General features: G+C 54.5%; 1 protein-coding gene across 2 annotated transcripts in view; it reads right to left on the bottom strand.

Annotated features, from left to right (window-relative positions):
• CLPB (ClpB family mitochondrial disaggregase) overlaps positions 1-22,822 on the bottom strand; it is an 86,647-nt gene that overhangs the window by 23,310 nt on the left and 40,515 nt on the right. For both annotated transcript variants that reach the window (XM_075742696.1, XM_075742697.1), the window contains exons 6-7: positions 6,255-6,352; positions 1,431-1,545 (exon numbers count right to left, since the gene is read on the bottom strand). In XM_075742696.1, the coding sequence (XP_075598811.1) occupies positions 1,431-1,545; positions 6,255-6,352 (213 nt within the window). The remainder of the gene's footprint in view (positions 1-1,430; positions 1,546-6,254; positions 6,353-22,822) is intronic.

The raw sequence follows: 22,822 nt of genomic DNA, 5'->3' as shown, positions 1-22,822 counted from the left end.
AGTCAAAATGGGAAAAACACCTCCAGAAAAAGGTGCCGGCACCCTATTTCGGAAATTTTGGGCATGTGGGCCCAGGGGCTTCAGCAGATGCAGAAAAGGAAGTGCTAGCTAACGAACTACTCCAGGCTCACGCTATTTGCAGTGGACTCGCAGATATAAGCCACCACGTGTTTTACCGGCTCTCTAGCACAGGCAGCTAACGCTGCTTTCCGGACACAAAACAACAGAAACCATTTTTACGGGCAACACCTTCAGAAAGGTGGGGATGGAAGGAGCTCAGGAGGTAAATAACCTTTCTGCTAGCTATCACCCATCCCACCCGCCCCAAAGCTCGGGTGTCTTGGGGCTAAGCACCACCAAACGCACGCTGAGAGCTCAGGGTCGTGACCAAAAGCCTCCGAACCCCAACCGAAATCAGTCTGCTACGAGGCACGAAGAGCTTTGTGCCGTCAACTGCAGCTGCTTCAGCTGAGCAGCCGCTTCCTCAGCAGCAAATGCTTCGTTGGACCCAAGAACTAAAGGGCACCAGGCGAAACGATCAGGAGGCAGGTTTAAAACGAGTAAAAGGTGTTATCTCTTCACTAGCTATGGAACTCCGGCCAGAGAGGCTGCAGAGGATGGACGTTTACTGGAGATCCGAGGGGAACTTGGACAAATTCATGGAAGAACAATGGGCTGCTGCACACAGAGATGAAACTTCTGGTTCAGCGTACTCCTGGCTTACACATCAGTGGGTTTTGGGAGAGTGGAGTGGGGAAATACCCCTCGGTATTTATCTTGCTAAAGCTCCCTGTGCTCTGGTACCAGTGACAGGACACTGGCTTTGATCTGACATAGCAGGCATGGCCAGGAAAGCGTGGCTGGAGTACCTGCTCGTATCTCACGTGCAATGAAGCCCCAAATCTGTACGGGATACAGAAAAATTCCCCGAAGCAGCCCGTGTGTGAGGGGCTTATGTACATAAAGTGAATTATTAATGAGTAGTATTCTTAAGACAAACGCTCTTGTAAAAAGACAGGTCGATGTTCAAGTGCCGTCACGTTCAGCCAGTGTGTTTAGCTGAGAAGTGCCTGCGTGCTCAGAGGTGACCGGCGGGCATCTCCGTGACCGGCTCTGGCTGCGCCAAAACCAGGTTTCTCTGGGGAGAAATCATCCCGACCGAAAGGGCTTGTGGGCACCTCGCTCCAGTGCCTGGGAAGGGAGCGGAAAGCTTCCGACGGGCCTCTCTGCTGCTGCTGCTGCTGCACCTCAAGCAGCCCCTCGTGGGACGAAGAGCAAGCGTTCTGCCTCACAGCCACGAAATATCTCACCGGCAGCCCCCCGCCAACCCCAGGGACCTGCTCGGAGCCTCAGATCAGGGCTTGAGGGAATCTCTCGCCTTCCCTGTGGAACAGACGTGAGAGAGCGGGGCGGACGGCGAGGGGTCCTACCTGCTCCCACCGTTGCTATTGCGCTCTCCTGACCGATGATGTGCTCTTTTAGCCGTTGCTCCAGCGGGAACCTCCGGCGTTCCTCCACCTCCCTCCTGCGCTGCTCCTCCTGAAACTGTGGGAGGGAAGAAAACGTTGGGATCAGAGGCTTTTCGGAGCAACAACGTGAGCATCGGGTAGGTACGGAGAGGTTTTGTCCCCCCCCGAGGACCGCAAAGCCCTGCCCGGGTGTCTGACAGACAGACAGACAGACACACCGTGGGAAGCAGCCAGGGCAGGAGTCGGGAAGCACCAGCCCGAGCCACGGCAAGAGGGAGTTTCTGGGGCTGCCAGGGCTTGGGGCTGCGGAGAGCAGCGGGCAGCACTCGGGAACCGGCTTTGCAGCTGATGGGAAAACCAGACGCTGCACTGCTGCTGTAACGGGAACACAGGGAACAGCGCTCAGATTTCCTCAGGAGCTCTCAACCCGTTAGGAGCTGGTTTATTTTGAGAAACAAAGCTTTGACTATTCTACCTATATGTTTTCCCACCCTTCGCACATCTCAAGACTCCACCAACATCCCGCAGCGATGGAAGAGCATCGCCATGTCCGCCGCGTACGCTGGGGAAGTCAGACACCGTCGCTTTGCAGGCAAACCCACAGCGGCATGCAGGACAGCGCTGGAAAAAACCTCTTTACTCGAGATGTTCACTTTCTTCCAGCTCCAGCTCACAGGGCAGCAGGGCGTTGGAGAGCCAGGGACTTACGCATTGCTTCCACCCAGATCCCGTCCTGGAGCTGAAGGCTGAGGTAGCGCTCAGGGCAGTTTACAGAGACATCCGACACAAGCGCATCTCCGAGATGCTCGGGGACGGGATTCAGGCAGAATCCCAGAGAAGGAGCAGGTCTTACGGTGCAGTGAACTTCTAGAGGAAAGAGGATAAATCCAGCCCATGCTCGTCTTTAGGAAATGCTGCGAAACGTTCTGCTGAGCACCCTTCCCCATCACTGCTCAGCAGCATCTCGCCAGTGAGACCACAGCTCTGGAAAGAACCATCCCACACAGCCGCGCTGAGCGAAGGGCCGAAGGTAAAAGAGCCCGCGGGGTTCGCAGAGTGAGTAATTTAATGCACATAACTGGTTCCCCTCGTTTAAAAACCACCGTCCTGAAGGGGAGACGCCTCCAACAAAACCAGAAAGCGGTCGCAGAAGCTGCAGTGGATAAAACCCCCCCAGCCAGACTGCCAGTGTTTCCCGGGCTGGTAGTGACTCTGACAGAAGTTAAAAAAAAAATAAATAGCAAACAATCCAATTTTGGCCGGTGCTATCAGTCTCGCATGTAAGAGAGATGCCATCAGCCTTGATGCCTCATATGGAGCAATAGCTTCCCTGCGGATCCCAGCGGAACAGCGCCGTGGGACAGACACCGGTGTGTCTGCGGCGATGTCCCCCAGGCTCCGTGTACGCCACGAGGCTCAAAGCGCTGCTCTTGCCATATATCTGTGTCTTGCTATATATCTTGACAAATCTTTCCTGCCTCCCTCCTCTTCTGCCCTTCTTAAGGTGCGGAGAACGTATCTCTGTTGTCAGGATACCCAACGGTTCGCATGGCTTTACGGGGAGCAGGAAGAGCAGGAGGAGACGCCTTTCCACCGAGAAAAACGTATTTTAGATCAGCCTGCGACACGACCCGCAATAAAAACCCCCACTAATCTTGGATCTTCCACGAGACACAAGCTTCCGCTCCTTTCTCGTCCGTTCTCCCCTCCATCCTCCTGCATCCAGCTTCTCCCACCTCCTCCTCGCTATCTCGATACCAGGGGCGGCTGGAGCAGCGGGTCTGGCTCCTGCCGCACGTTTCTGCCGGACGTTTCGACCCGGTTTGTGTTGAACTTCAGCCCTCAGCATCGGTGGGGAGGAAAGCGGCAGCCGGAGGAAGGCAGGCCCTTTCCCAGTTTGCGGTGTGAGATGGTGGCAGCGGGGTGAAACGGTGTCCTCGCCCTCTGAGAACGGATCTCGGCACCGAAGCGGGTTACTGCGGTGTTGCCGGAGGAACGGCAAGGGTCGGCGATCCGCACTCGCCGGGAAGGCAACCAGAGTCCTGCGCTCGCCTGGGCTCAGAGGGTCTGGTGACGCCATGCCAAGAGCGTGAGAGATCTTCGTTTTTAATAAGAGATTCGCTCTATCCGTGCTTTGGCAAACCTCGCCTTGAGGCGGTAACGGCTGGCTGCCGAGACGGGCACGGCCACCGTGTTCAGCGGCTGTCGTTGCTCCTTACCCAGCACGGCATCCCCCCAGGCACGTCTGCGTTTACGGGACAATCCGAGGAGGGGAGAGGTTGAAATGCAGAACCAAACCTCTGGGTAAAACCTCTGCAGACGCGGAGGGGACAGTGGCTTTCGCCTCGCAGGAAAAGGAATTTAAAAGGTTAAAGGAATGCAGGGTGATACGTGGAGATCTGGAGAGCGGTTTGGCTGTGGGAAGGGTAAACACTGTCTTGCGGTAATTCTTGTGGCTTACAGAAAACATCAAACGAGCTTTCGCTGCAAGGCTGCCCTACCCCTGCCTTTACCCGTAGGGCTGTGCGCGCCGTAACGAACCGCAAACAACCAAAAGAGACTCTTTTCTCATAAAATACGCTTAGAGCAGCAACCCGAGGCTGCTCGGGACGGAGAGGACAGCCTGCGCTGAGGTTTGCTTCCTTTGGAAGGTCCATCAGAGGCGCTCGCCCCGGTGAAGCGGGCACCAGCAGATCCCCGCACCGCCGCTCGCCCCACGAAAAGGCAACGTCCTGAAAAATCCCTCAGCGGCCACGGATGGAGACAGGAGAGCCCATTAGATGGACCCGACCGGGCCCAGTGGCCATGGGGAAAGAGGAGTTGAGCGACGAAGAAAGACTTGGAAGAGCTGAGATCGGTTGGGGCGGCTTCCCTCCCAGTTACCGACACTGGTTTCAAGGGCTGCTCCCTTCCCTTCCGCCCGCGATACAGGGCAGCTGGATCAAATCTCACCGGATGGTTTAATGATGTGAACTCCAGAGTCCTGAGCATCAGGCAAGTGTGGTTGAGCACTGGGAAAGCACATGCAGAATTCGGTGGGGTTTTTAAAAAAAAAACCAACAAAACAGAATAAAGGAAATCAAAATAAATTAAAAATACATATGAAAACTCCTTGTTATTCTGTCACAAGGATATGTAAATAAAATCTATGGGATGTGCCCATCCAGTAATAGTTCTGCCAATTCATTCTCTAGCAGTGATTAAAATGAGCAATAAATTCTCAAAGACTCTCGGTGGAATGCAGATCCTGGGGTGGATGCAACCCCGGGAGCACCAAATCCCCCCCAGCTGAATATTCATCACGAGCTGGCTCGACTGCCTGATGTTTTATATACAAGCACAATCATTTTCATCGGGAACATCTCTGTAGATATATTTCCTTTCTCTCCTCCATCTATTAGTTAAGCATAAAATCCAACGCAGCGTTTCAAACTTAGGGACAGGTTTCCTTGCCAACATTGGACTCCAGAGACCGTTTACCCGGCAGATAATTCCCCCCGCTACACGCACCTCCTTCTTGTAAAGATTTCAAGTATTTTAATTCTCAACTTTTCTTCCTTAAAAACTTTGCTTGGAGAGCTGCCCGAGCGACCGAGCGGTCTCCGGCCAAGGCGAGAAGCTGTCGGCTCTGCGGAGGACTCCCACGGTCAGGGTTTCCTGCGCTGTGATGGAGCGTGGAGAGCCCAAGAGGAAAAATGCCCGTCTCCCTGCTTGGGACAGAGGTTTGGAATTTGGGGAACGTGGTTTTGAACTGCTCGAGCGAGAATTCTCCGAGGTGAGCACAGACTACGGCAGCTGTGGCTGGTTTAATTCACAGTAATACCTACTAGATGCAGTAATTGCCGCAGTGTAACTCCCTCCATCTCCCACTCACGGGCCAGTCCTTAACCTCAGGTTTGCCAGCCCTCAAGTCTGAATTTAGACCAAACTCCGAGGTGCACAACGTCTGCAACCAGGAGCAAGCCTGCGATCTCCTCGTGCCTCGGTTTTGGCTCCTGCAACCTGGTGGTGCCGGTACCCCCCTTCACCGGGCAGCCGACCCAGATCCTGGGCGAGACGATGCTCGAGAGGCATCGCTCATCGCTGCCGCCACAGCCTCTCCTAACGATTGCTAATTAGTTGCTCCTCCCTGAATGAGGCCTCAAACCCAGGAATTTTAAACCCTCGACATCAGGCTGCAGATCCCTCGCTGTCTAACAACCTGCCACTCTGGAAACCTACTTCCTCCCGGGGTGTGTACGGGAACCGCCGCGGCAAACGCGGTTCTTTCCCCTCTTGCAAATACCTCGTGACAGCGACCGGGCAGCGGGACACGGCGTGCTCCAGGCCGCTCGAGGAGCCAGCGAGGCCGAAGGGATGAGCCGGGCATTTCCCGACCAGGCAGCCTTAGACCGGTGCTCGTGAGTGCGTGGATCCCAGACCCGCCACCGGACTCTGCCTTCTCAGACCTGGTTCTTTTATCAGGAATTTCAGAGGATACACTGACACCCAACCCCCTGATTTTACTGCGGTTTTCCCAAGGGGTTTCAGAACAGCATTGCCGGTCCTGTGCAGGTCACTGCCGAGGAAGACAAGTTAAAGAGGAAGAGGAGGACACAGCCAACAAATTCAGGAGTGGGTTTTTTTTTTTCCTTATGTGTCGTGTCATTAATTTATACAGACCTCTTTCGAAAAAGCATGGTGGTGTAGGCTAAGGCTCTGCTCCCTCGCTCACACCAGGTCTTCTTTAAAACTGTTCTTGCAGTGGGAGAGGAAAGACAAAAGTCACCTGAATCTCGGGCTCACCTTCGTCTCCGACGCTTTCAGAAGGTTCATGACTTCCCCTTCGCGGGCATAATCCAGGGGCGTGTGTCCCATTTCGTTCTTCTGCAGCGGGTTGGCACCTGATGGCAGGAAGAAATGAATAAGGTGAGGGGATCGGAGTTCAGTCTTGGGGCGGAACGAGCAGATCCCAGTCCGTGTCCCCTCCTAAATTCTGCTCCTAAGGGCACCTGGATCAGAAAGGGATGACGTACAACCAGCGGTGACATGCGCGGGTGTCCAGGGAAGAGGAAAGGAATTGTCCCTGCTAACAGCTGCCTTGGCAGGGAAGAGCTGCCGTGGGGGATGAGAGCACACGGTCACCGGAAGAAAACACAGCTTCCCAAAAGCTTTTTTAAAAAAAAGTTAACTAACCCCGAAGATGGAACAGGAGGGAGTCAGATGGGCACCACACGGAAACAAACTCGCACACAGAGAGTTCCCCGTCCTCTGTACCCGTCCCAGACACGCTGGACTGCGGAAGAACGTGCACAGTCAAACTGGTCCCAGTTGCAGTGGTGGGAAGTACATAGAGGATGTGGGACAGGGCAGTCCGAGCTCGGGAGAGAGGGGGACTGGGGAACAGCCCAGGCAAGGTCTCTCAGGATTAATTACCGGCTCTCGGTGTCTCTGGGATATCTCTAAGGCAGAGAGACTCAGCACTAACGTCGCTGCGCTCTGGGGCTCCACGACAGCTTGCTGTCACTAACCAGACACCAAGGGCTGTGAGAACGAACCTTCAAACCGGCCTCAACCCCCTCAAACTGGTGCTTGAGCCGACCGCCCCACCGGTTTCAACGCTAGAGCTGTTATCGAGCCTTGAGAAGCAGTCGGGCGAGGGAAGAGCCCGTTATTCTGCTCATTTGCCTGTAAAACGGAGGGGACAGCGGCGACAAGCTGCTGGGAAGGGCAAGGCTGGTGGTGCCTGCCCACGGCTGCGATAAAGGGGAGCGCGAGCACTGCCGCAGCACCCTGGCACTGCCGCAGCATCCCCGCTCTGCGAGGGGCTCGGCAAATGTCTTCAACCCCGCTGGAAAGACGGGAGCGAACCGGGTACCTTGGCACACGTCGAGCAAGGCTGCAGGTTCTGCTTCCCCAGCGCAGGAGAGCGCAGAGCACCAGGAGTGCTCGATAAAAGCGAGCGGCAATCATAATATATGAAAGAAGCGCGAGGGCTCTCTGCGAGCGGGAGCCAGGGAGATTAGCCACTTCTAAGCATCGGCATCGGGGATCTATATTTGCTTACAGAATGAAAAATGTGCTCCATAAACATTCGACACAGAGTAATTTCTATTGCAAGCCTTGTCATTGCAAATAAAGAATATGATCGAGACAGGTGAGATTATATACTGCCGAGGCCGGCCACTCAATATCTTTTAAAGAGACACTGCTCCCACGGTTCCCCCCTCCCCGCTGCCGAAACCCACCCCGGGTTTGTGCGGCGAGGAAGGGGGGGAAGTTTTCCGGCTCCTCCAAATGATGACATCCTCCAGGCTAGGCCTGCTCTCATTTCAGCTGAAGGCTGACGGTTGGTTTGGCTTTTCCCTTCCCCTGGATCTATCAATAATGGCTATCCAATATTGGCCTAATCCCCCTGTTAATGGCTTTGACGACTTGACTAATTGCTGCAATAATTGATAGAACCCGACTCCTACAACTGGTCGATTCCAACCTCGAGTACCGGCAGCAATAAAATATTACGCCGCAATAAATAACGGTGTCACTTTGCTTGCTAATAGAAGGTAAAAGTGGCGACCGGTTCGCCAGCGCCCTGGCCTGACCCCCTTCCCCATCCCCACCTCCTCCCCTGCCCTCTCCCACCCCGGCAGCTGGCTCCGGCGGCGGCGGAGGGGACGTCAACCTTTGGAGACTTAATAGAAGGCAATTTGTCACCTCCCACTAGCTGTCTGTGGCTGGAGATCGACACCTGGGCAACACCTCGGGCTGTGCGAGCCCGTCGCCTCCTCCCGCACCTCCCTGCTCATATTAGGAGGCCCCGGCTTATAATATTTGATAAATAGCACGCCGGTTCAGTCCCAGCACCCGCGCAGCGTCGCGTCGCTGGAGCAGCTGCATAAGGTCACTCATTGGGGAAATATGTTTCTGTCAGCGGTATCGAAAAAAGTTTAGTAGAGTGACAGGCCTCAATTTTTCAAATTTTATTAACTCCATCCTCTTAACAATTTGTCTTGAATTCCTTCAGATTCTGGATAACTGTCAATAGAGCTCACGACACGGCAGGTGCTGGTACCCGGGTCCTTCGCTGCGTCGGGGAGGACATGGATGTGGCAGGAGGAGGGGGGGTGCAAGGGAGAAAGGGGGGTGCCAGGGGCTTGGGGGGCTCGGAAGAGCATCCCAGCGATGCTCCCTGGGCAGCCCCACGTCCTCTGTGCCTCGGCAGCCCCGGGACCCTTGCTCTCCGTCCTCTGCTGCGGTCTGTCCGGGCAGGGCAGAGGAGTGGAGATCTGGCTCGGGGCCCATAGCCAGATGCGTGCCTGCTGAAGGAACAACAAGCCCCACACCTCGGAGAGCCAGAACGGGGCTCACAGCGGTGCCAGCGGCCCATACGGACACCCAGAGAGCTACGCTGCTCCCAAGATCGGACATGGAGAGGCTTGGGAGAGCCGTGGGCACTGAGACAAGGAGAGGAGTAAGTGTGAGGACCTCGTCTCACAGCGCTGTGAAAGCTCCTGAGCGGACCGGGGCAGCCTCGGAGGTGACCTCCAGCTGAGCGTTCCGGTCCTGGGCCTCCCTTCTCCACTGGAGCTGCTCTGTGGACCGAGGCCACGGCCGCTACAAACTCGCACGGGATGGTAGATAAGACGCCAAAACGTTCGACATCCCCTTGTCTTTGTGTCCTGCAGATACGATCCCGTGAAGGTGGCAACCCGGCGCTTGGGCGAGTCTCCGGTGCAGAAGCCAGCAGCCAGCATGGCTGCGGTCAGTGAAAACCGTTCTCCCCAGTCTAAAGCCATCTCCATCTCCCAGAAGCAGATCTGCTAACTTCATAATTAAGGCTGTCAGCCAGGGACCGATCTTGCAAACAACCGTCGTCCAGTCACCCCCTGGTCATTTCGGCGAGGGTTCCCAGAGGTGCCTCCACTCATCCGGGTCCTCATCAGAGCCTTCCCGGTGCGGTGAGCGCCTGGCCCAGCCCTTGCCCGTGGCGCTGGCAGGGCTGCGGAGCTGACACCGACACGTTGGCATGGACCGAGCCCTCCACGGGACCGACGCTGCTCCCACAACACAACTCCGGGCTCAGCCCCGGCTCCGAGCCTCTCCGGAGCGGGAGGGTCTGGGCACACTCAGCCCGGACACGGAGCCCCACTCTTCACGGCACCGCGCAGGCTCCATCACCTGAGCACCCCAAGCTCAGCGAGCACCCCTTCTGCCGAGGCCACTGCCTCGGAGCCCTCACAGCCCCGCTTGCCATCCCTGTGCTCCGGCACGCTGGAGGGGATTCGGGGAGCACCCCTCTCCCTGCAGCAGACTCTGCAGGACCCAATCCACAGTTTCCCCTGGGAGAAAAAAAAAACCAATGAACTGATTTTTCTGGCGAAGCAGACTGAATCCCGGGAAGAAGAGCCTGGAAATCCCCACACCGCAGTGGGGCGTGCTGGGGAGGATGCCGGGGATGGGCACACAGAGCGGCTGTCATCCCGAACCAGGGAGGCCCCGAGCCGCAGGCAAGCGCTGGGACGAATTGCACAACTCCGGTGAGCTAAATGTGATTTCCCGCTGCGGTGACACCTCTCCATCCGTGGGCCTGTTCGAACACCAACGCAGCCTGGGATTCAGGGGGAGAAAGCAGCCCGTACGACCTGCTGGGGATTACACGATGCCATCAGCCATCAGCTTTGACAAGGAATGACATTATTATTGCTCCACATGGCTAGTTAAAGTAATATAAAAAGACTTCTGTCCTCCTGAGTCTTCAGTGATTGAATTAGCATGATCACCCCTTTTTCCAGTAACGTAAACCTGTTTTTAAATCAATAAGACACATATTTCACAAGCAGCTTTTAACATACGCCATTAATCCGAAAGCAGCCAGCCCAGGCTGTGGTCCCACCACCCTTTTCCTGCCTGCCGCCTCAATAACTGCAAGAGACACGTTACAGGGCGCCGCTCCACTCGCTGGGCAACGACCTTCCGCTCGTGCCGAGGACCTGCTCCCGCTGCTACATCGAATGAATCTGCCCGAGCGCTTGAATTGCAATGTGCACAAGATGCTCCCCTGGGAATATCCTCAAATCTCATCAAGGGAAGACCCAGAGCAAAATTTTCAAAGGTACCAGCTGGAAGTAGAATTGAAGAATCGGAGAATCAGAGAATCACAGAAGCATTTAGGTTGGAAAAGACCCTTAAGATCACCAAGTCCAACCGTTAACCCAGCACTGCCAAGGCCACCACTAAACCATGTCCCCAAGCACCACATCTACACGGCTTTTAAATCCCTCCAGGGACGGGGACTCCACCACTTCCCTGGGCAGCCTCTTCCAGTGCTTGACAACCCTTTGGGTGAAGAAATATTTCCTGATCTCCAGTCTAAACTTTCCCTGGCACAACTTGAGGCCAAAATTTTACTCTGAAGATGAGATTTTTGGGTGCTTCTGTGGATGAGTGACAGCAGAAGCTGCAGGCACACTTGAGGACAATAGCCCAGATGATTCAGCATCCAGCCCCACCCCTTCTACTTGGTGGCATTTGCTAATTCCCCTGGGTATGAGAGTCAATGAGATCAAACCACCTCCATGCGTCGACACCCTGAGACTTACTCTGCCTTTCATTCCTCTGGTGAAAACATCCGTCTCCATAGGAGTAAACGCTCAGTGTTTAAAGACCATGGTGAGCATTTGTGAGCTCCCAAGTCTGGCTTCGTACCCACACACGTCTCTACACGTGTACACACACACACACATCCAGAGTGCTGTCACTGAGTTGAAGAAATCACCCAAGAAAATAACAGGGAGAAAGAAAGGAGAAGAGCGAACGAAAATTCTCAGGAGCTCCCCCAGATCCCACGGTCTGCCCCAGGAAGGAGCATGGCTGTGGTTACGGACCCGTTTTCCTCCAAGGACAATGCTGTCCTTCCAAAGGAAGTTTATCTCGACCTTAGTGAGACTTTTAATGTCATCTCCCATAACACTGGGTGGAGCGAGTCCAGAGGAGGCCACGGAGATGATGGGAGGGCTGGAGCACCTCTGCTCTGGAGACAGGCTGAGAAAGTTGGGCTGGTTCAGCCTGGAGAAGAGAAGGCTGCGGGGAGACCTTAGAGCCCCTTCCAGTCCCTGCAGGGGCTCCAGGAAAGCTGGAGAGGGGCTGGTGACAAGGGCAGGGAGTGACAGGCCAAGGGGAATGGCCTGAAGCTGCAGGAGGGGAGATGGAGATGGGATGGGAGGCAGAAATCCTTCCCTGTGAGGGTGCTGAGGCCCTGGCACAGGGTGCCCCGAGAAGCTGTGGCTGCCCCTGGCTCCCTGGCAGTGTTGAAGGCCAGGTTGGATGGGGCTTTGGGCAAGCTGGGCTAGTGGAGGGTGTCCCTGCCCATGGCAGGGGTGGCACTGGACGGGCTGGGAGGTCCCTGACCACCCAAACCAGTCTGGGATGATTCATGCTATGAACGGGGACAGAAATCAACATGGCTCAGGAACAACGAGGTGCAGAACAGAAGTGATACTAAAGGCATCGCCAAACGCCGTGAATGGCTGCCAAGCCAGAACGGATGAAATGAATGCCCTCACAGAGATACAGGCCGTGGCTAAAGAGGATGGTGAACTGCAGACGTGACAGGCAGGAGCAAAATCAACACCGGTTGAGGCCGCATGAAAACACGGCTTGCCAAAGAAGCTTCGTTTCCCGCTTTGAGGGGACCACAAATGTAGGTAGGAAGGCAGCTGCAGACATGCCGCACCGAATGAGAACCACTCCTTAGGGATTCACAATGTCCTCATTAAAATGTTTGTACTGTGCAATGCAACGATACCACAAGCACAAACCACGAGGTGCAAAAAAGATTTAGGAAATGATTCCCAAGCGTGCTGCTGTGCCTGTGGGATCTCCCAGGGTTCGGCGGGATTTTTACAGTTACTTCTACACAGTTCCTCCGATCCCCTCCTTCCGTCACCGAAGCGAGGCATCACTTTAACGAGAACTTGCTTTTAGCCTCACAAACACTCCATCAGGAGGACCAAACGTGAAGGTGGCTGTTCCTGGGCGATATCCCGGGCAGCGCAGAACACCGCGTTACCTGAACCAGGCTCGGTCCATCCCAGCCAGCGCCGGTTGATGCACGGCCCCGGCATGGCAGCAGCCCACCCCGAGCTCTCGGGGGACAGGAGCTCTGCTCCCCCCTCACTCTTAAAGCACAGGAAGCCGTTCCAGCGTGACTTTGTCCGGCATCGGGCATTACTTCTTGTCCTGCCTCTCCTTCCCAAAATCCCTCTTGCCTGTTAACAGCCTCGGACCGGCTCAGCCCTCAGTGCCTCCTTGTGCTCCTGCCTACCCGGCTGTGACTCCGCATCCCGTCCAGACCTTCCACTTTCCGAGGGTTGATACCGCTCTGCACTCCTCTCCCAACGTCCGCAACTTTGCACCTGACTGCATTAAAAATACATTTTGTCTCAACTGACCATGCTGGCAACTCGTCCCTCCCTTGAGGATTTGGTCTCAGTATATTGACTTAGTCACTGCTACAAGTGTGCACGGTTTGTAATAAATTTTAACACTTACACAACCAAACAGAGAGATACAGAGTTGAAAAAGTGATGTAGGAAGGAAGAGTTCAGACTTAATTAAGAACTAGATGTTTCTGGAGTAGCGTTGACATGGAAAGCAGAGATCCTCTGAACCAGAAACATCCCGAGATGAAGGTCAGATGCTGAGAATGGCAGGTAAGAAACTGCAAGGAGAGGTCTTAACCAGCGCTCACAAACCTCGGGAACCAGGCTGAGAGCAAATCCGTGCGTGCTTCTGACAGATGGCAGCAGCAAAGTCCAAAACCAAGAGGTGCTTCCTGAAGGCACCAGTCAGAAAGCTCACAGGATGAGAAGCAAGCCTTAACTCACTCTTGGTCAGAACAAAAAGGCTTTCTCCAAAACCTCGGCTCCTGAGCACACACACGGATGCTTAACTTCATTACAAGCAAAACGTGATGAAGAATCCATTGCCCAGGAGCTTTGTTCCGAAAGGAAACCACACGAATCCTGCTAGAAATAAAGCAGCAGCCCACCAGCAGAAAACTGTCAGAAACGGGGAAGTTAAAGGCAAAAGAAACCCATGCCATTTATTAAAAAGGCTTTATAATGAGAAAAGTTAGGATCTTAAGAATGAACCACCACCACCTCCATCCTTCAAAGCCTGGAAGCTGCATCCAGAAAATGGAACGGAGCATTTGTTCCGGCAAGTTACATGTAACAAACACAGGTCAGGAGGGATTTAAAAGAAGCCCTTGCTTTGGGAATGAGAGTTGGAGCCTCCTGTCAGAAAGCAGAGGAGTTTCCAGAGGTGACGCAGGTGAAGCGGGAGGGCTCGAGGTGATGCTAACTGCCCTCTGCATCCGCGGTCACCATGGAAGGCCCCCACGCCAAACCTGCTGCAGGACCTGCCTCCAGCTGAGGAGTGAGCAGAAACGGTTTTACAGCATTACCGAGCGTTAACGAACCGCCAGGCCCAGAGACCTTTCACCGAGGAGTTCAGGAGGAGCTCAAACACCAAATTATCCACCAGCGCTAACGACTCCCAGCTTGTTGCATCTGCTACAGGCCGACAGCAGAAGGCAGCAAAGGTGACACCGATCTGTAAAAACCACTCACGGAGGAAACACAGTAGCAGACATGTGGAAAAAATGCATTAAGAGGAAAAGTCAGCACAACTTTTTTGGCAGAAAGTCTTGCCTTCCCGAGGTGGGGGCAGTGCCTCCCGTCACGGCTCAGGTGGAAATCGGGATCTGCTGGATGCCGATGCACCTCTGATGGCCAAGAACATCAAAGTTCCTCACCTCAGAAGCAAGCTGTTTGAAGAAAAAAGCTCCTTGTGGATAAATAATGACTTCAACACCGAAAACAAAGGATTTAAAGGCGAGCAAGTGGTCAGTGTCCACAGGGGAAGAAAGTTGTCCAAGGGCATCCAAGGGATTTCTGCTGATGCCTGTGTGGTCAGACCATCCGCGAGCGACCGGAGGGAGGGCTAATACCCACACGACAAAGACAACTACCACTGCTGATTTATTCTGAGGGGCAGCGATGAGCTGGCGAGCGAAACTCAACTTAGATAATAAACGTAAACCAGTGCCCGTGGGGAAAAATCGATGTGAATTCCACAGAAGCAGTGCCAGGCGCGGAGCCACCCTTCACCGGGAAATCTGCGCGAGGCTTCGGAGCTGCACGAACCGCTCTATCACAACATTAATTTGCTGCTGAACCGAAGCGCGAATTAGTTCGGAAAGAAGAAACTCTTGCCCACAGATTTTTCAAAAAATAAAATTACAGAATACAACAAAATGACCGAATTTGCTTTCGGTGACCCCAGTGATGCTCTGGGCAATGGGGAGCTCTGCGGAGGATTGCCCAGCACGCAGGTACCACCCTGACCAGAAGAGCAATGGCCTGTGTTTCCCTCGGAATCACAAACCAGCCCATACACATGGCACACGGGAAGGCTGCAACAGAAGAAAGAGAAAAATAAATCAATTAACGTGTGTTCAATACAAACACGTTATTTCAGATCTGCCTTCTGAGAGCTCCAGCGGGGAAGCGTGTCCTCCAGCAGTGCTTCTTCGAGCAAGGGTCCTGCTGCTGGTGCATCCCGGCACGGCACAGCACGGCACGGCACGGCACAGCATCCCTCCTCCTGCAGCTCTCTAAGGGGATCACCGCGGTCGCTGCTGCTCTCCTGTGCCTTACACAGCACGGCAGGTTCAGACCTGATGGTGAGGATGAAGAAGGGGAGCCAAGGGCGCAAGTTCTTGCGCTCCACGCACAAGACCTGACGTATCCGAGGAAATCAGGGCTTCCCTGAGGACGTTACGAATTTAGCTAGCTCTGATCTCAAACCGCTTTCCACTTGCCCAGGGGTTGAAGTCCAACCACTTCCAAACCCGCTCTCCTCCAGCAACGCATGAGAAGGAGCAGAGCAGGGAAGGGCTCGTACAATTTGGATTCCGTATTTTGGGCTCAGAAAAGCCTTTATTCTTTGCAATGCCTTTTAAAACAAGTTGACCTACCTGCTCATTTCAGTCTTGCTTTATTGTAATGTAAGTTATTTTATGCGTACTTCATACCTGGGCATGAAAACAATCTACTCAATTCTTGTCTGTAAGGTAACAGTATGGGACAGGAAACTAAAGAATCCTCATCTCTCCGTATCTACACGTGTGCAGAGCGATTAAATTCATGACAAACATTATGTCACTGTGGAGTTTTGTACCCAGAAACACTTAGAGAGGGATCTATTTGCTCCCCTGCCCTATGGGGAAACTATTCTTAAGCACTCCGACATGGACATAAATGCGCTTGCACTTACACGCTTATTGCTCTCGCCACGGTGGGACGTTAGACGCTTCGATGCTGTGATATGAGTGGTTTCTAAATCCCAGTCTCACAGGATTTTAATTACTGGTCTGGCGCGGCTGGGAGTGGAACTTGCTGCTGTCGGATGGAGGGGGTCGATACGCCGGCCCAGAACATATTGAGCCGTGGTGCTTGCAGACTCTATTGCGCTATTTAATCATCTTTTGCAAAATTTACAGTGCAACAGAAGGAATCAATACTGAATTTATCACATTCCCTTGTAAATATGAGCACGGAGAGGGAGAGAGGATTTCAGGCGCTCTTGCACAACAGCTGGCCTGGGATGGATGTTACAGCAGGCGCCAGACCTGGACCAAACCCCTGGCACAGAGCACCTGGGGGCACCTACCATGCGTGTGACTCCCCGAAACCGCCGACCCCGAAGCCCCACTGCCGTCTCGGGCTGCAGAAGGGCTCGGTGTCCTCTGAGGCACCGGCAGCAGCCCGGGGCAGGACTTGGCCACGCTCCCTCCAACGCCGGGGCACGAGGGGTGTGCGAGCACACGGCTCTGCGGGAGCAGAGCTCCCCTGGTGCGAGCAGGTACCGCTGCCGTGCCTGCTGCGGGACCCGGCCCGTGGGGAGAGTCATTCTTTCCCACTGGCCTGGTTTTGCTCACGAGGACGGAGTCACAGCCTTGGTCTTCACAAACGGGTGCGTTCGTAACGGGTGGCAGGGACCAAAGGGACTCCTGGCTCCTGTGCACTGGGCACTGCCATCCCCGCGCCTCGGGTCCTTCCAAAGCCCTGGCTGATCTCAAGGCAGAGCCAGCAGAGATCAGGGGTGAGACAGGAAAAGCTGCCAAGGTAGCTTTAGAATAAACGATGTGATTTTCAAAGGGAACCAGCTCACGTGGGAACTTTTCAAGCACACCATCTACTGCCTCGCGCCCCAGGGCAGCGCTTTTCAACCTGATCAATCTCCGGGGCTCAACGGAGAACCAGGCAAAGCAAAAAACATCAGGATGAGCTCACTGTACAGCTGCAGCTGAGCCTTCGCTGGGAATTTTTGGGCATCCATCCATGAGGAAAGACCTCCTGCTCAGAGACTGCCAGCCCAGCAGGCCTCTGCCAGCTTCACTTCCTCAGTTTCCCATTTAGTTTCCCCAGTTTTGCTCCTGCTTACGCTGGTGACTCCCCCGAGCGGGGGTCACCTTCTCAGGCTGTGACGGGGCCCACTGTATCTCCTCTGTCACCACGCGCTGGCTGCTGGGGACATGGGGACCTTCATCCTCTCTCTGTGAGAACGGAGCCCAGGGGTACGACCGAAAACACTCCAAGACATACTACACAGAATTCAAACACAAGCAAGGCAGCTACAATTACCACCTGATTTTTCCCGAGAATAGCGCATCTCTTTCTGACGTCAAAAGACAACGCTGCCTCTGTAATTCATTTCCCCATCGTTCATCCGTTTCATGCTAATTGAGAGAGAGAGGGGAGGTCCCGACAACGGGCAAGGGCTCAGTCTCTGAGGGAGGGAATTGCTCCACTTTTAAGCAAAGATACGAGATGTGAGACAGCACCTACCTCGGTGCAAAGCAGAGCACCTTCACCCAGCTGCAGCTGGCCCTTCAGCCAAGCCCTGGCTACAGGGATGCACACACAAAACACTTGGAAAAGCACTTGGAAAAGCAATTCAATATCCAGGAAAAATGACAGCTGAGCTCTTAGGAGCCAGGGAACCAAGAAAGAGGATCTGAAGAACCACAGGCCGGTGAGCTTCACCTCGATGCCTGGGAAGGTGACGGAGCAACTCATCCTGGAAACCCTTTTCTAACCAATGAAGGATGAGATTGGGAGTAGTCAGCACGGGTTTATGAAGGGGAAAGCAGCAGATGCTGTTTATCTCGACTTTAGTGAGGCTTTTAACATCATCTCCCATAACACTGGGTGGAGCGAGTCCAGAGGAGGCCACGGAGATGATGGGAGGGCTGGAGCACCTCTGCTCTGGAGACAGGCTGAGAGAGTTGGGCTGGTTCAGCCTGGAGAAGAGAAGGCTGTGGGGAGACCTTGGAGCCCCTTCCAGTCCCTGCAGGGGCTCCAGGAAAGCTGGAGAGGGGCTGGTGCCAAGGGCAGGGAGGGACAGGCCCAGGGGAATGGCCTGAAGCTGCAGGAGGGGAGATGGAGATGGGATGGGAGGCAGAAATCCTTCCCTGTGAGGGTGCTGAGGCCCTGGCACAGGTTGCCCCGAGAAGCTGTGGCTGCCCCTGGCTCCCTGGCAGTGTTCAAGGCCAGGTTGGATGGGGCTTTGGGCAAGCTGGGCTAGTGGAGGGTGTCCCTGCCCATGGCAGGGGTGGCACTGGATGGGCTGGGAGGTCCCTGCCCACCCAAACCAGTCTGGGGTTCTATGACAGGCTGGAGAAATGGCTTAACAAAAACCTTATGAAGTTCAGCCAGGAGAAGTCCAAAGTCCAGTTCTTGGGGAGGAACAAGCCCAGGCACCAGCACAGGGGGCCTGTGTTGCCACCAGGCCGAGGGAGATGAGCCTTTCCCTCTGCTCAGCACTGGGTGACACATCTGGTGTCCAGTTCTGCACTCCCCAGGTCAAGAAAGACACGGACTTACTGGAGGGAGTCCAGCAAAGGGCCAAGAAGATGATGGATGGACTGGTGCATCTCTTGTGTGACAGCTGGGACTGTTTAGTCTGGAGAAGAGAAAGCTCAGGGGGATCTTATCATGTGTATATATACCTGATGGGGGAGGAAGGAGATGGAGCCAGGCTCTCTCTAAGGGTGCCCAGTGACAGGACAAGAGTGGGCACAAACTGAAACACAGGGAATTCCTTCAAAACACAAGAAAAAACTTTAGTGTAACAACTACTGAACGCGGGAAGAGGCTGCCTGGAGAGGTTGGGGGGTCTCCATCCGTGGAGATACTCAAGCTCCAACCACAGTCCTGGTGACTCTGCTTGGAGCAGGGGACTTCTTGGACTAGATGGTCTCCAGAGGTCCTGGCCAACCTCAGAGATTTCATGGCTCTGGGATTCTACAGTGCCCCAGCACCCTGATGGCGAAACACACCTCTCCCCTCAGCTTCCTCCTCATCCCTTGTGACCACTGCGGAGTATCTTTGGGTAGAGACACCATTCTTCAAGAAGCGTAAGTATGAGGCAGCAGCCGGAGACAGGCAGAGGAACACACGCCAGCAATGAAACGCTGTTCAGCAACGGAGAAGGAATCCGCAAACCACTTGCAATGTCTCCTGCAGACAACTGAGCGCTGGAAAGAGCCCAGGGGAGAGAAGCCAAGAGCTCTGCAGCGTCCGGGTGAGCTCCCTCCAAGCGAACACCCTTGTTCGACGGTCTATGCACAAGGCAAACGACAGCGTGATCACGGGGCGGGGACACAGGGCCTTTACAACGAAGGAAAGCAGATTGTGCTTGGTTTAATAAAGGAGGGGGCACTCAGAGATGCCCAGAGACAATTTCTGGTGAACCTCTCCAGCCTTTTCTGGTGTCTCAGCTTCTTCAAGCCTCCTACTGCTCAGTTCCCCCGGTCAGGGTCTGCCCTTCTTCACAGCCCCAATTCTGAGTCCCACACCAGCTCTGAGATCGTTAGAACATTTCAAACCTGAACCCTTCTCCCCACGTTAGCCCAATAAAGTCCTATCAGGTACTTGCTGCTCAAATCTGAAGCTTGCAGGTATTCTTTGGTCCTAAAACCCTGCCGTGTGTTTGTCACAGGGGAGTAAAAAAACCCCAACCAATCCCAAAAAGCAAGACCACAAGCATGTCCCAAGAAATTAACTGAATCACAACGCATTCCGCTGCAGAACACCCCATAGTCCCCGTCTGCAGTAGTGCTGACAGCGTGAGAACAGACAGGACTCTACGCACGGAGATGGAAGAGCCGCAGGTCGTGTCTTTATCATCGCCCTGATCCACCGGCTTGAGACGGCTGCATCCACACGGCTGCAAGGGCTGGGCTTTGAATTCAAAATTCAGTCCTGAACTTAAGTCTGCTCCTAAGCCTCCTGCCTGGACTTGCTGGTAGCAAGGAGAGCCATCAGGGAGGTCTGGTGTGACTGGACCTAGGAGGAGGATGGAGCTAGGAGGAGGATGGAGCTAGGAGGAGGATGGAGGGTAGGAGGAGGACGGAGCTAGGAGGAGGATGGAGCTAGGAGGAGGATAGGGGGTGGGAATACACCCGCCGTGCTTCCAGACACTGGCCTGGGGGCCGCTGAGCTCCAGTCCTGGTTCCTGACGGATCAGAACCTGCCGGCTCCTCCGGCTGCCTGCATTTCAGCAGCCGGTTCTGGAGCAGAATCAGACTTGGAAGGGTGCAGGAGGGCGGCTGAGCTGCATGGCAAGGCTGCCCCGTCACCTGTGGAAAGCTGAACCTTCTAACCGGCTATTTCATGCTGCAGATTTAAATACCGACATAATAAAAGCTCCCTCTAAAAGGAAGAGACTTCCATCGCCAACGAGCTGGAGACCCTGCCGTCCTTCCTCCGAGCCAAACACAAAGCCCTCCGCATCGATCGTGCCTGCAGTAGCAACTGGTGCACGCCGTGGGTGTGAGCTCCCACCCGCTCCTGCCCACAAACACCGATATTTATGGTGTCAGCTCAGGTCAGGAGACTGTGAAATGTCACCAACAACTGCCCAAAAGGACAACAAGAGCGGCGACTTCGTCTCGCGGTCTGCTGGGCACACACACGCTGACCGCAAGGCGATAAGGTCCTGGAGGGGTCAAGCGAGTCACTGAATGGGCCACAAAAGGCCAGGGATGGGGGGTGAGGGGCAAGCGCGCGGGGGCTTCCCTTAAAAAATAAAACCCCAGAACAACGGGGTAGTGGTTTTAGCAGAGAGGGGCCGTGGCAGTTAATGGCTTTGGCCCCGAGGGCAGCAAGGGAAGGAAGCGTTAGGGAGAGTAAATGGTCGGTAAAAAGGCAGGTGTAGGGATGGACGAGGGAGGGAGCGAGGGGAGCCTGTTCCACGTCAGCAAACAGGAGACATCCTACGCGCGGATGTCAATGGCAAACCGCACGGGGAAATTATCCGCACAAAGGGCCCAGGGCAGGCACACTTTGAAAGGTGTTCGATCTCCACTTCTGAGACCTTCAGCCATGTATTCATCGCAGATCAGACTGACAAGGACGCAGGGACCCGCGCTTTGTTACGGCGCAGGACCGGGACGGGGGGAAACACCCCGGTCAATGCGATGAAAACCTCGTGTCAGGCGCCAGTCGTGAAATCGAACTCCAGCCTGCAAAACTCACTGAAAGGACAGGGAAGGGTCTGCTGAAGCATTCACCTGACAAAGAGGGGAGACGTCTTTGATTTAACAAGTAAATCCTCATAAATTTTCACCGTAACTAGGACCGCAAAGGGTAAGTGGATGTTGTGATGGGCTGGTGAATAGAGGTTGATGTGGAGAAGGTTGCGGACTCAGCCCCAGGACCCTGCGTGGACTTCTCCATCAGGCACCGAGCGGAGGTTCGTGTCGGTGGACTGCTGTTCCCAGGGCCTCACCCTGGGACACGCTCTCGTCTTTGCAAGATGACGATTTTCACTGGGAAATGCATTCTTAGTGTGGGCTCCTGAATCTGTATCCAGCAGGATTTCTGCAGGGCTGGATTAAGAACAGAACGGCGATAAGCAATCATCACATTTTGTGCCGTGGCTGACTAAATTCAGAGTTTTCACTTGGACTGGGTACACAGTCCCTTCAGTTGTGCTCAAACAAACACAGCCATACAGATTGTTAGACTCTTTTTTTTTTTTTTTTTTTTTTTAGATCCAAGTGAGTTCTTCTGAGCTGAGACACTTTGCCAGGAACAAAGAGCTCTCTGTGAGCATCAAGCAGCAGAAGTGGTCATTCACCAGGACGGCAGCGGCTCCAGCGCAGATACAGAAACAGCTTTTCAACAAAAAGAACAGTCCTCTCTATGAAGAGAAGCCTGTATTGTAACAGCGCTCAGATAACCAAGCAGGGGACAGATGTAGAAATGAGCTGGACTTGCTACTCGCAGTTAGTTATTCAGCACAGCCTAAACTCTTCAGTGCCAACTTCACCTATCTGCAGCCATATCTTACCCGTACTTAGGATAAGCAGGCAGCTGCCTCCGCACTTTCAATCAGCCAATAATACACACGCCTTGCAAGGAGACTTTCACAGGCAGAAACAAGCAGCAGGTATCTTTGTAAAATATGTCATTCTGGCTTTTCCGCAGAGGGGACGGGGAGGTGGCTGCCAGCCCGAACTCAAGAGGCTGAGGAAGAGCTCTCAGGCTCGTGCTGGCAGCTCTGCCATCGCCTTCAGCACAGCTCAGTGCCGGGTCCTGCCCTGGGGTCACAACAACCCCAGGCACCGCTACAGGCTTGGGGCAGAGTGGCTGGAGCCGGCAGTGTGCCCAGGTGGCCAAGGCGGCCAACAGCATCCTGGCTTGGATCAGCACTGGTGTGGCCAGCAGGACCAGGGCAGCGATCGTCCCCCTGTACTGGGCCCTGGTGAGGCCACACCTCGAGTGCTGGGTTCAGTTTTGGGCCCCTCACTCCAGGAAGGACATTGAGGGGCTGGAGCGTGTCCAGAGAAGGGCAACGGAGTGGGGAAGGGGCTGGAGCACAAGTCTGATGAGGAGCGGCTGAGGGAACTGGGGGTGTTGAGCCTGGAGAAGAGGAGGCTGAGGGGAGACCTGATGGCTCTCTACAACTCCCTGAGAGGAGGCTGTAGCCAGGTGGGGATCGGTCTCTTCTCCCAAGTAACAAGCGATAGGACAAGAGGAAATGGCCTCCAGTTGTGCCAGGGGAGGTTGAGGTTGGAGATCAGGAAATATTTCTTCACCGCAAGGGTTGTCAGTCACTGGAAGAGGCTGCCCAGGGAAGTGGTGGAGTCCCCATCCCTGGAGGGATTTAAAAGCCGTGTAGATGTGGTGCTTGGGGACATGGTGTAGTGGTGGCCTTGGCAGTGCTGGGTTAACGGTTGCACTTGGTGATCTTAAGGGTCTTTCCAGACCAAAACGTTTCTGTGATTCTAACTTGCCACT

This window comes from Balearica regulorum, chromosome 1 (genome assembly GCF_011004875.1).
Source record: "Balearica regulorum gibbericeps isolate bBalReg1 chromosome 1, bBalReg1.pri, whole genome shotgun sequence".
Lineage (NCBI taxonomy): Eukaryota > Metazoa > Chordata > Aves > Gruiformes > Gruidae > Balearica > Balearica regulorum.
Note: the sequence above shows the minus strand (reverse complement) of the source record. Positions and strands in the feature narration are given on the sequence as shown.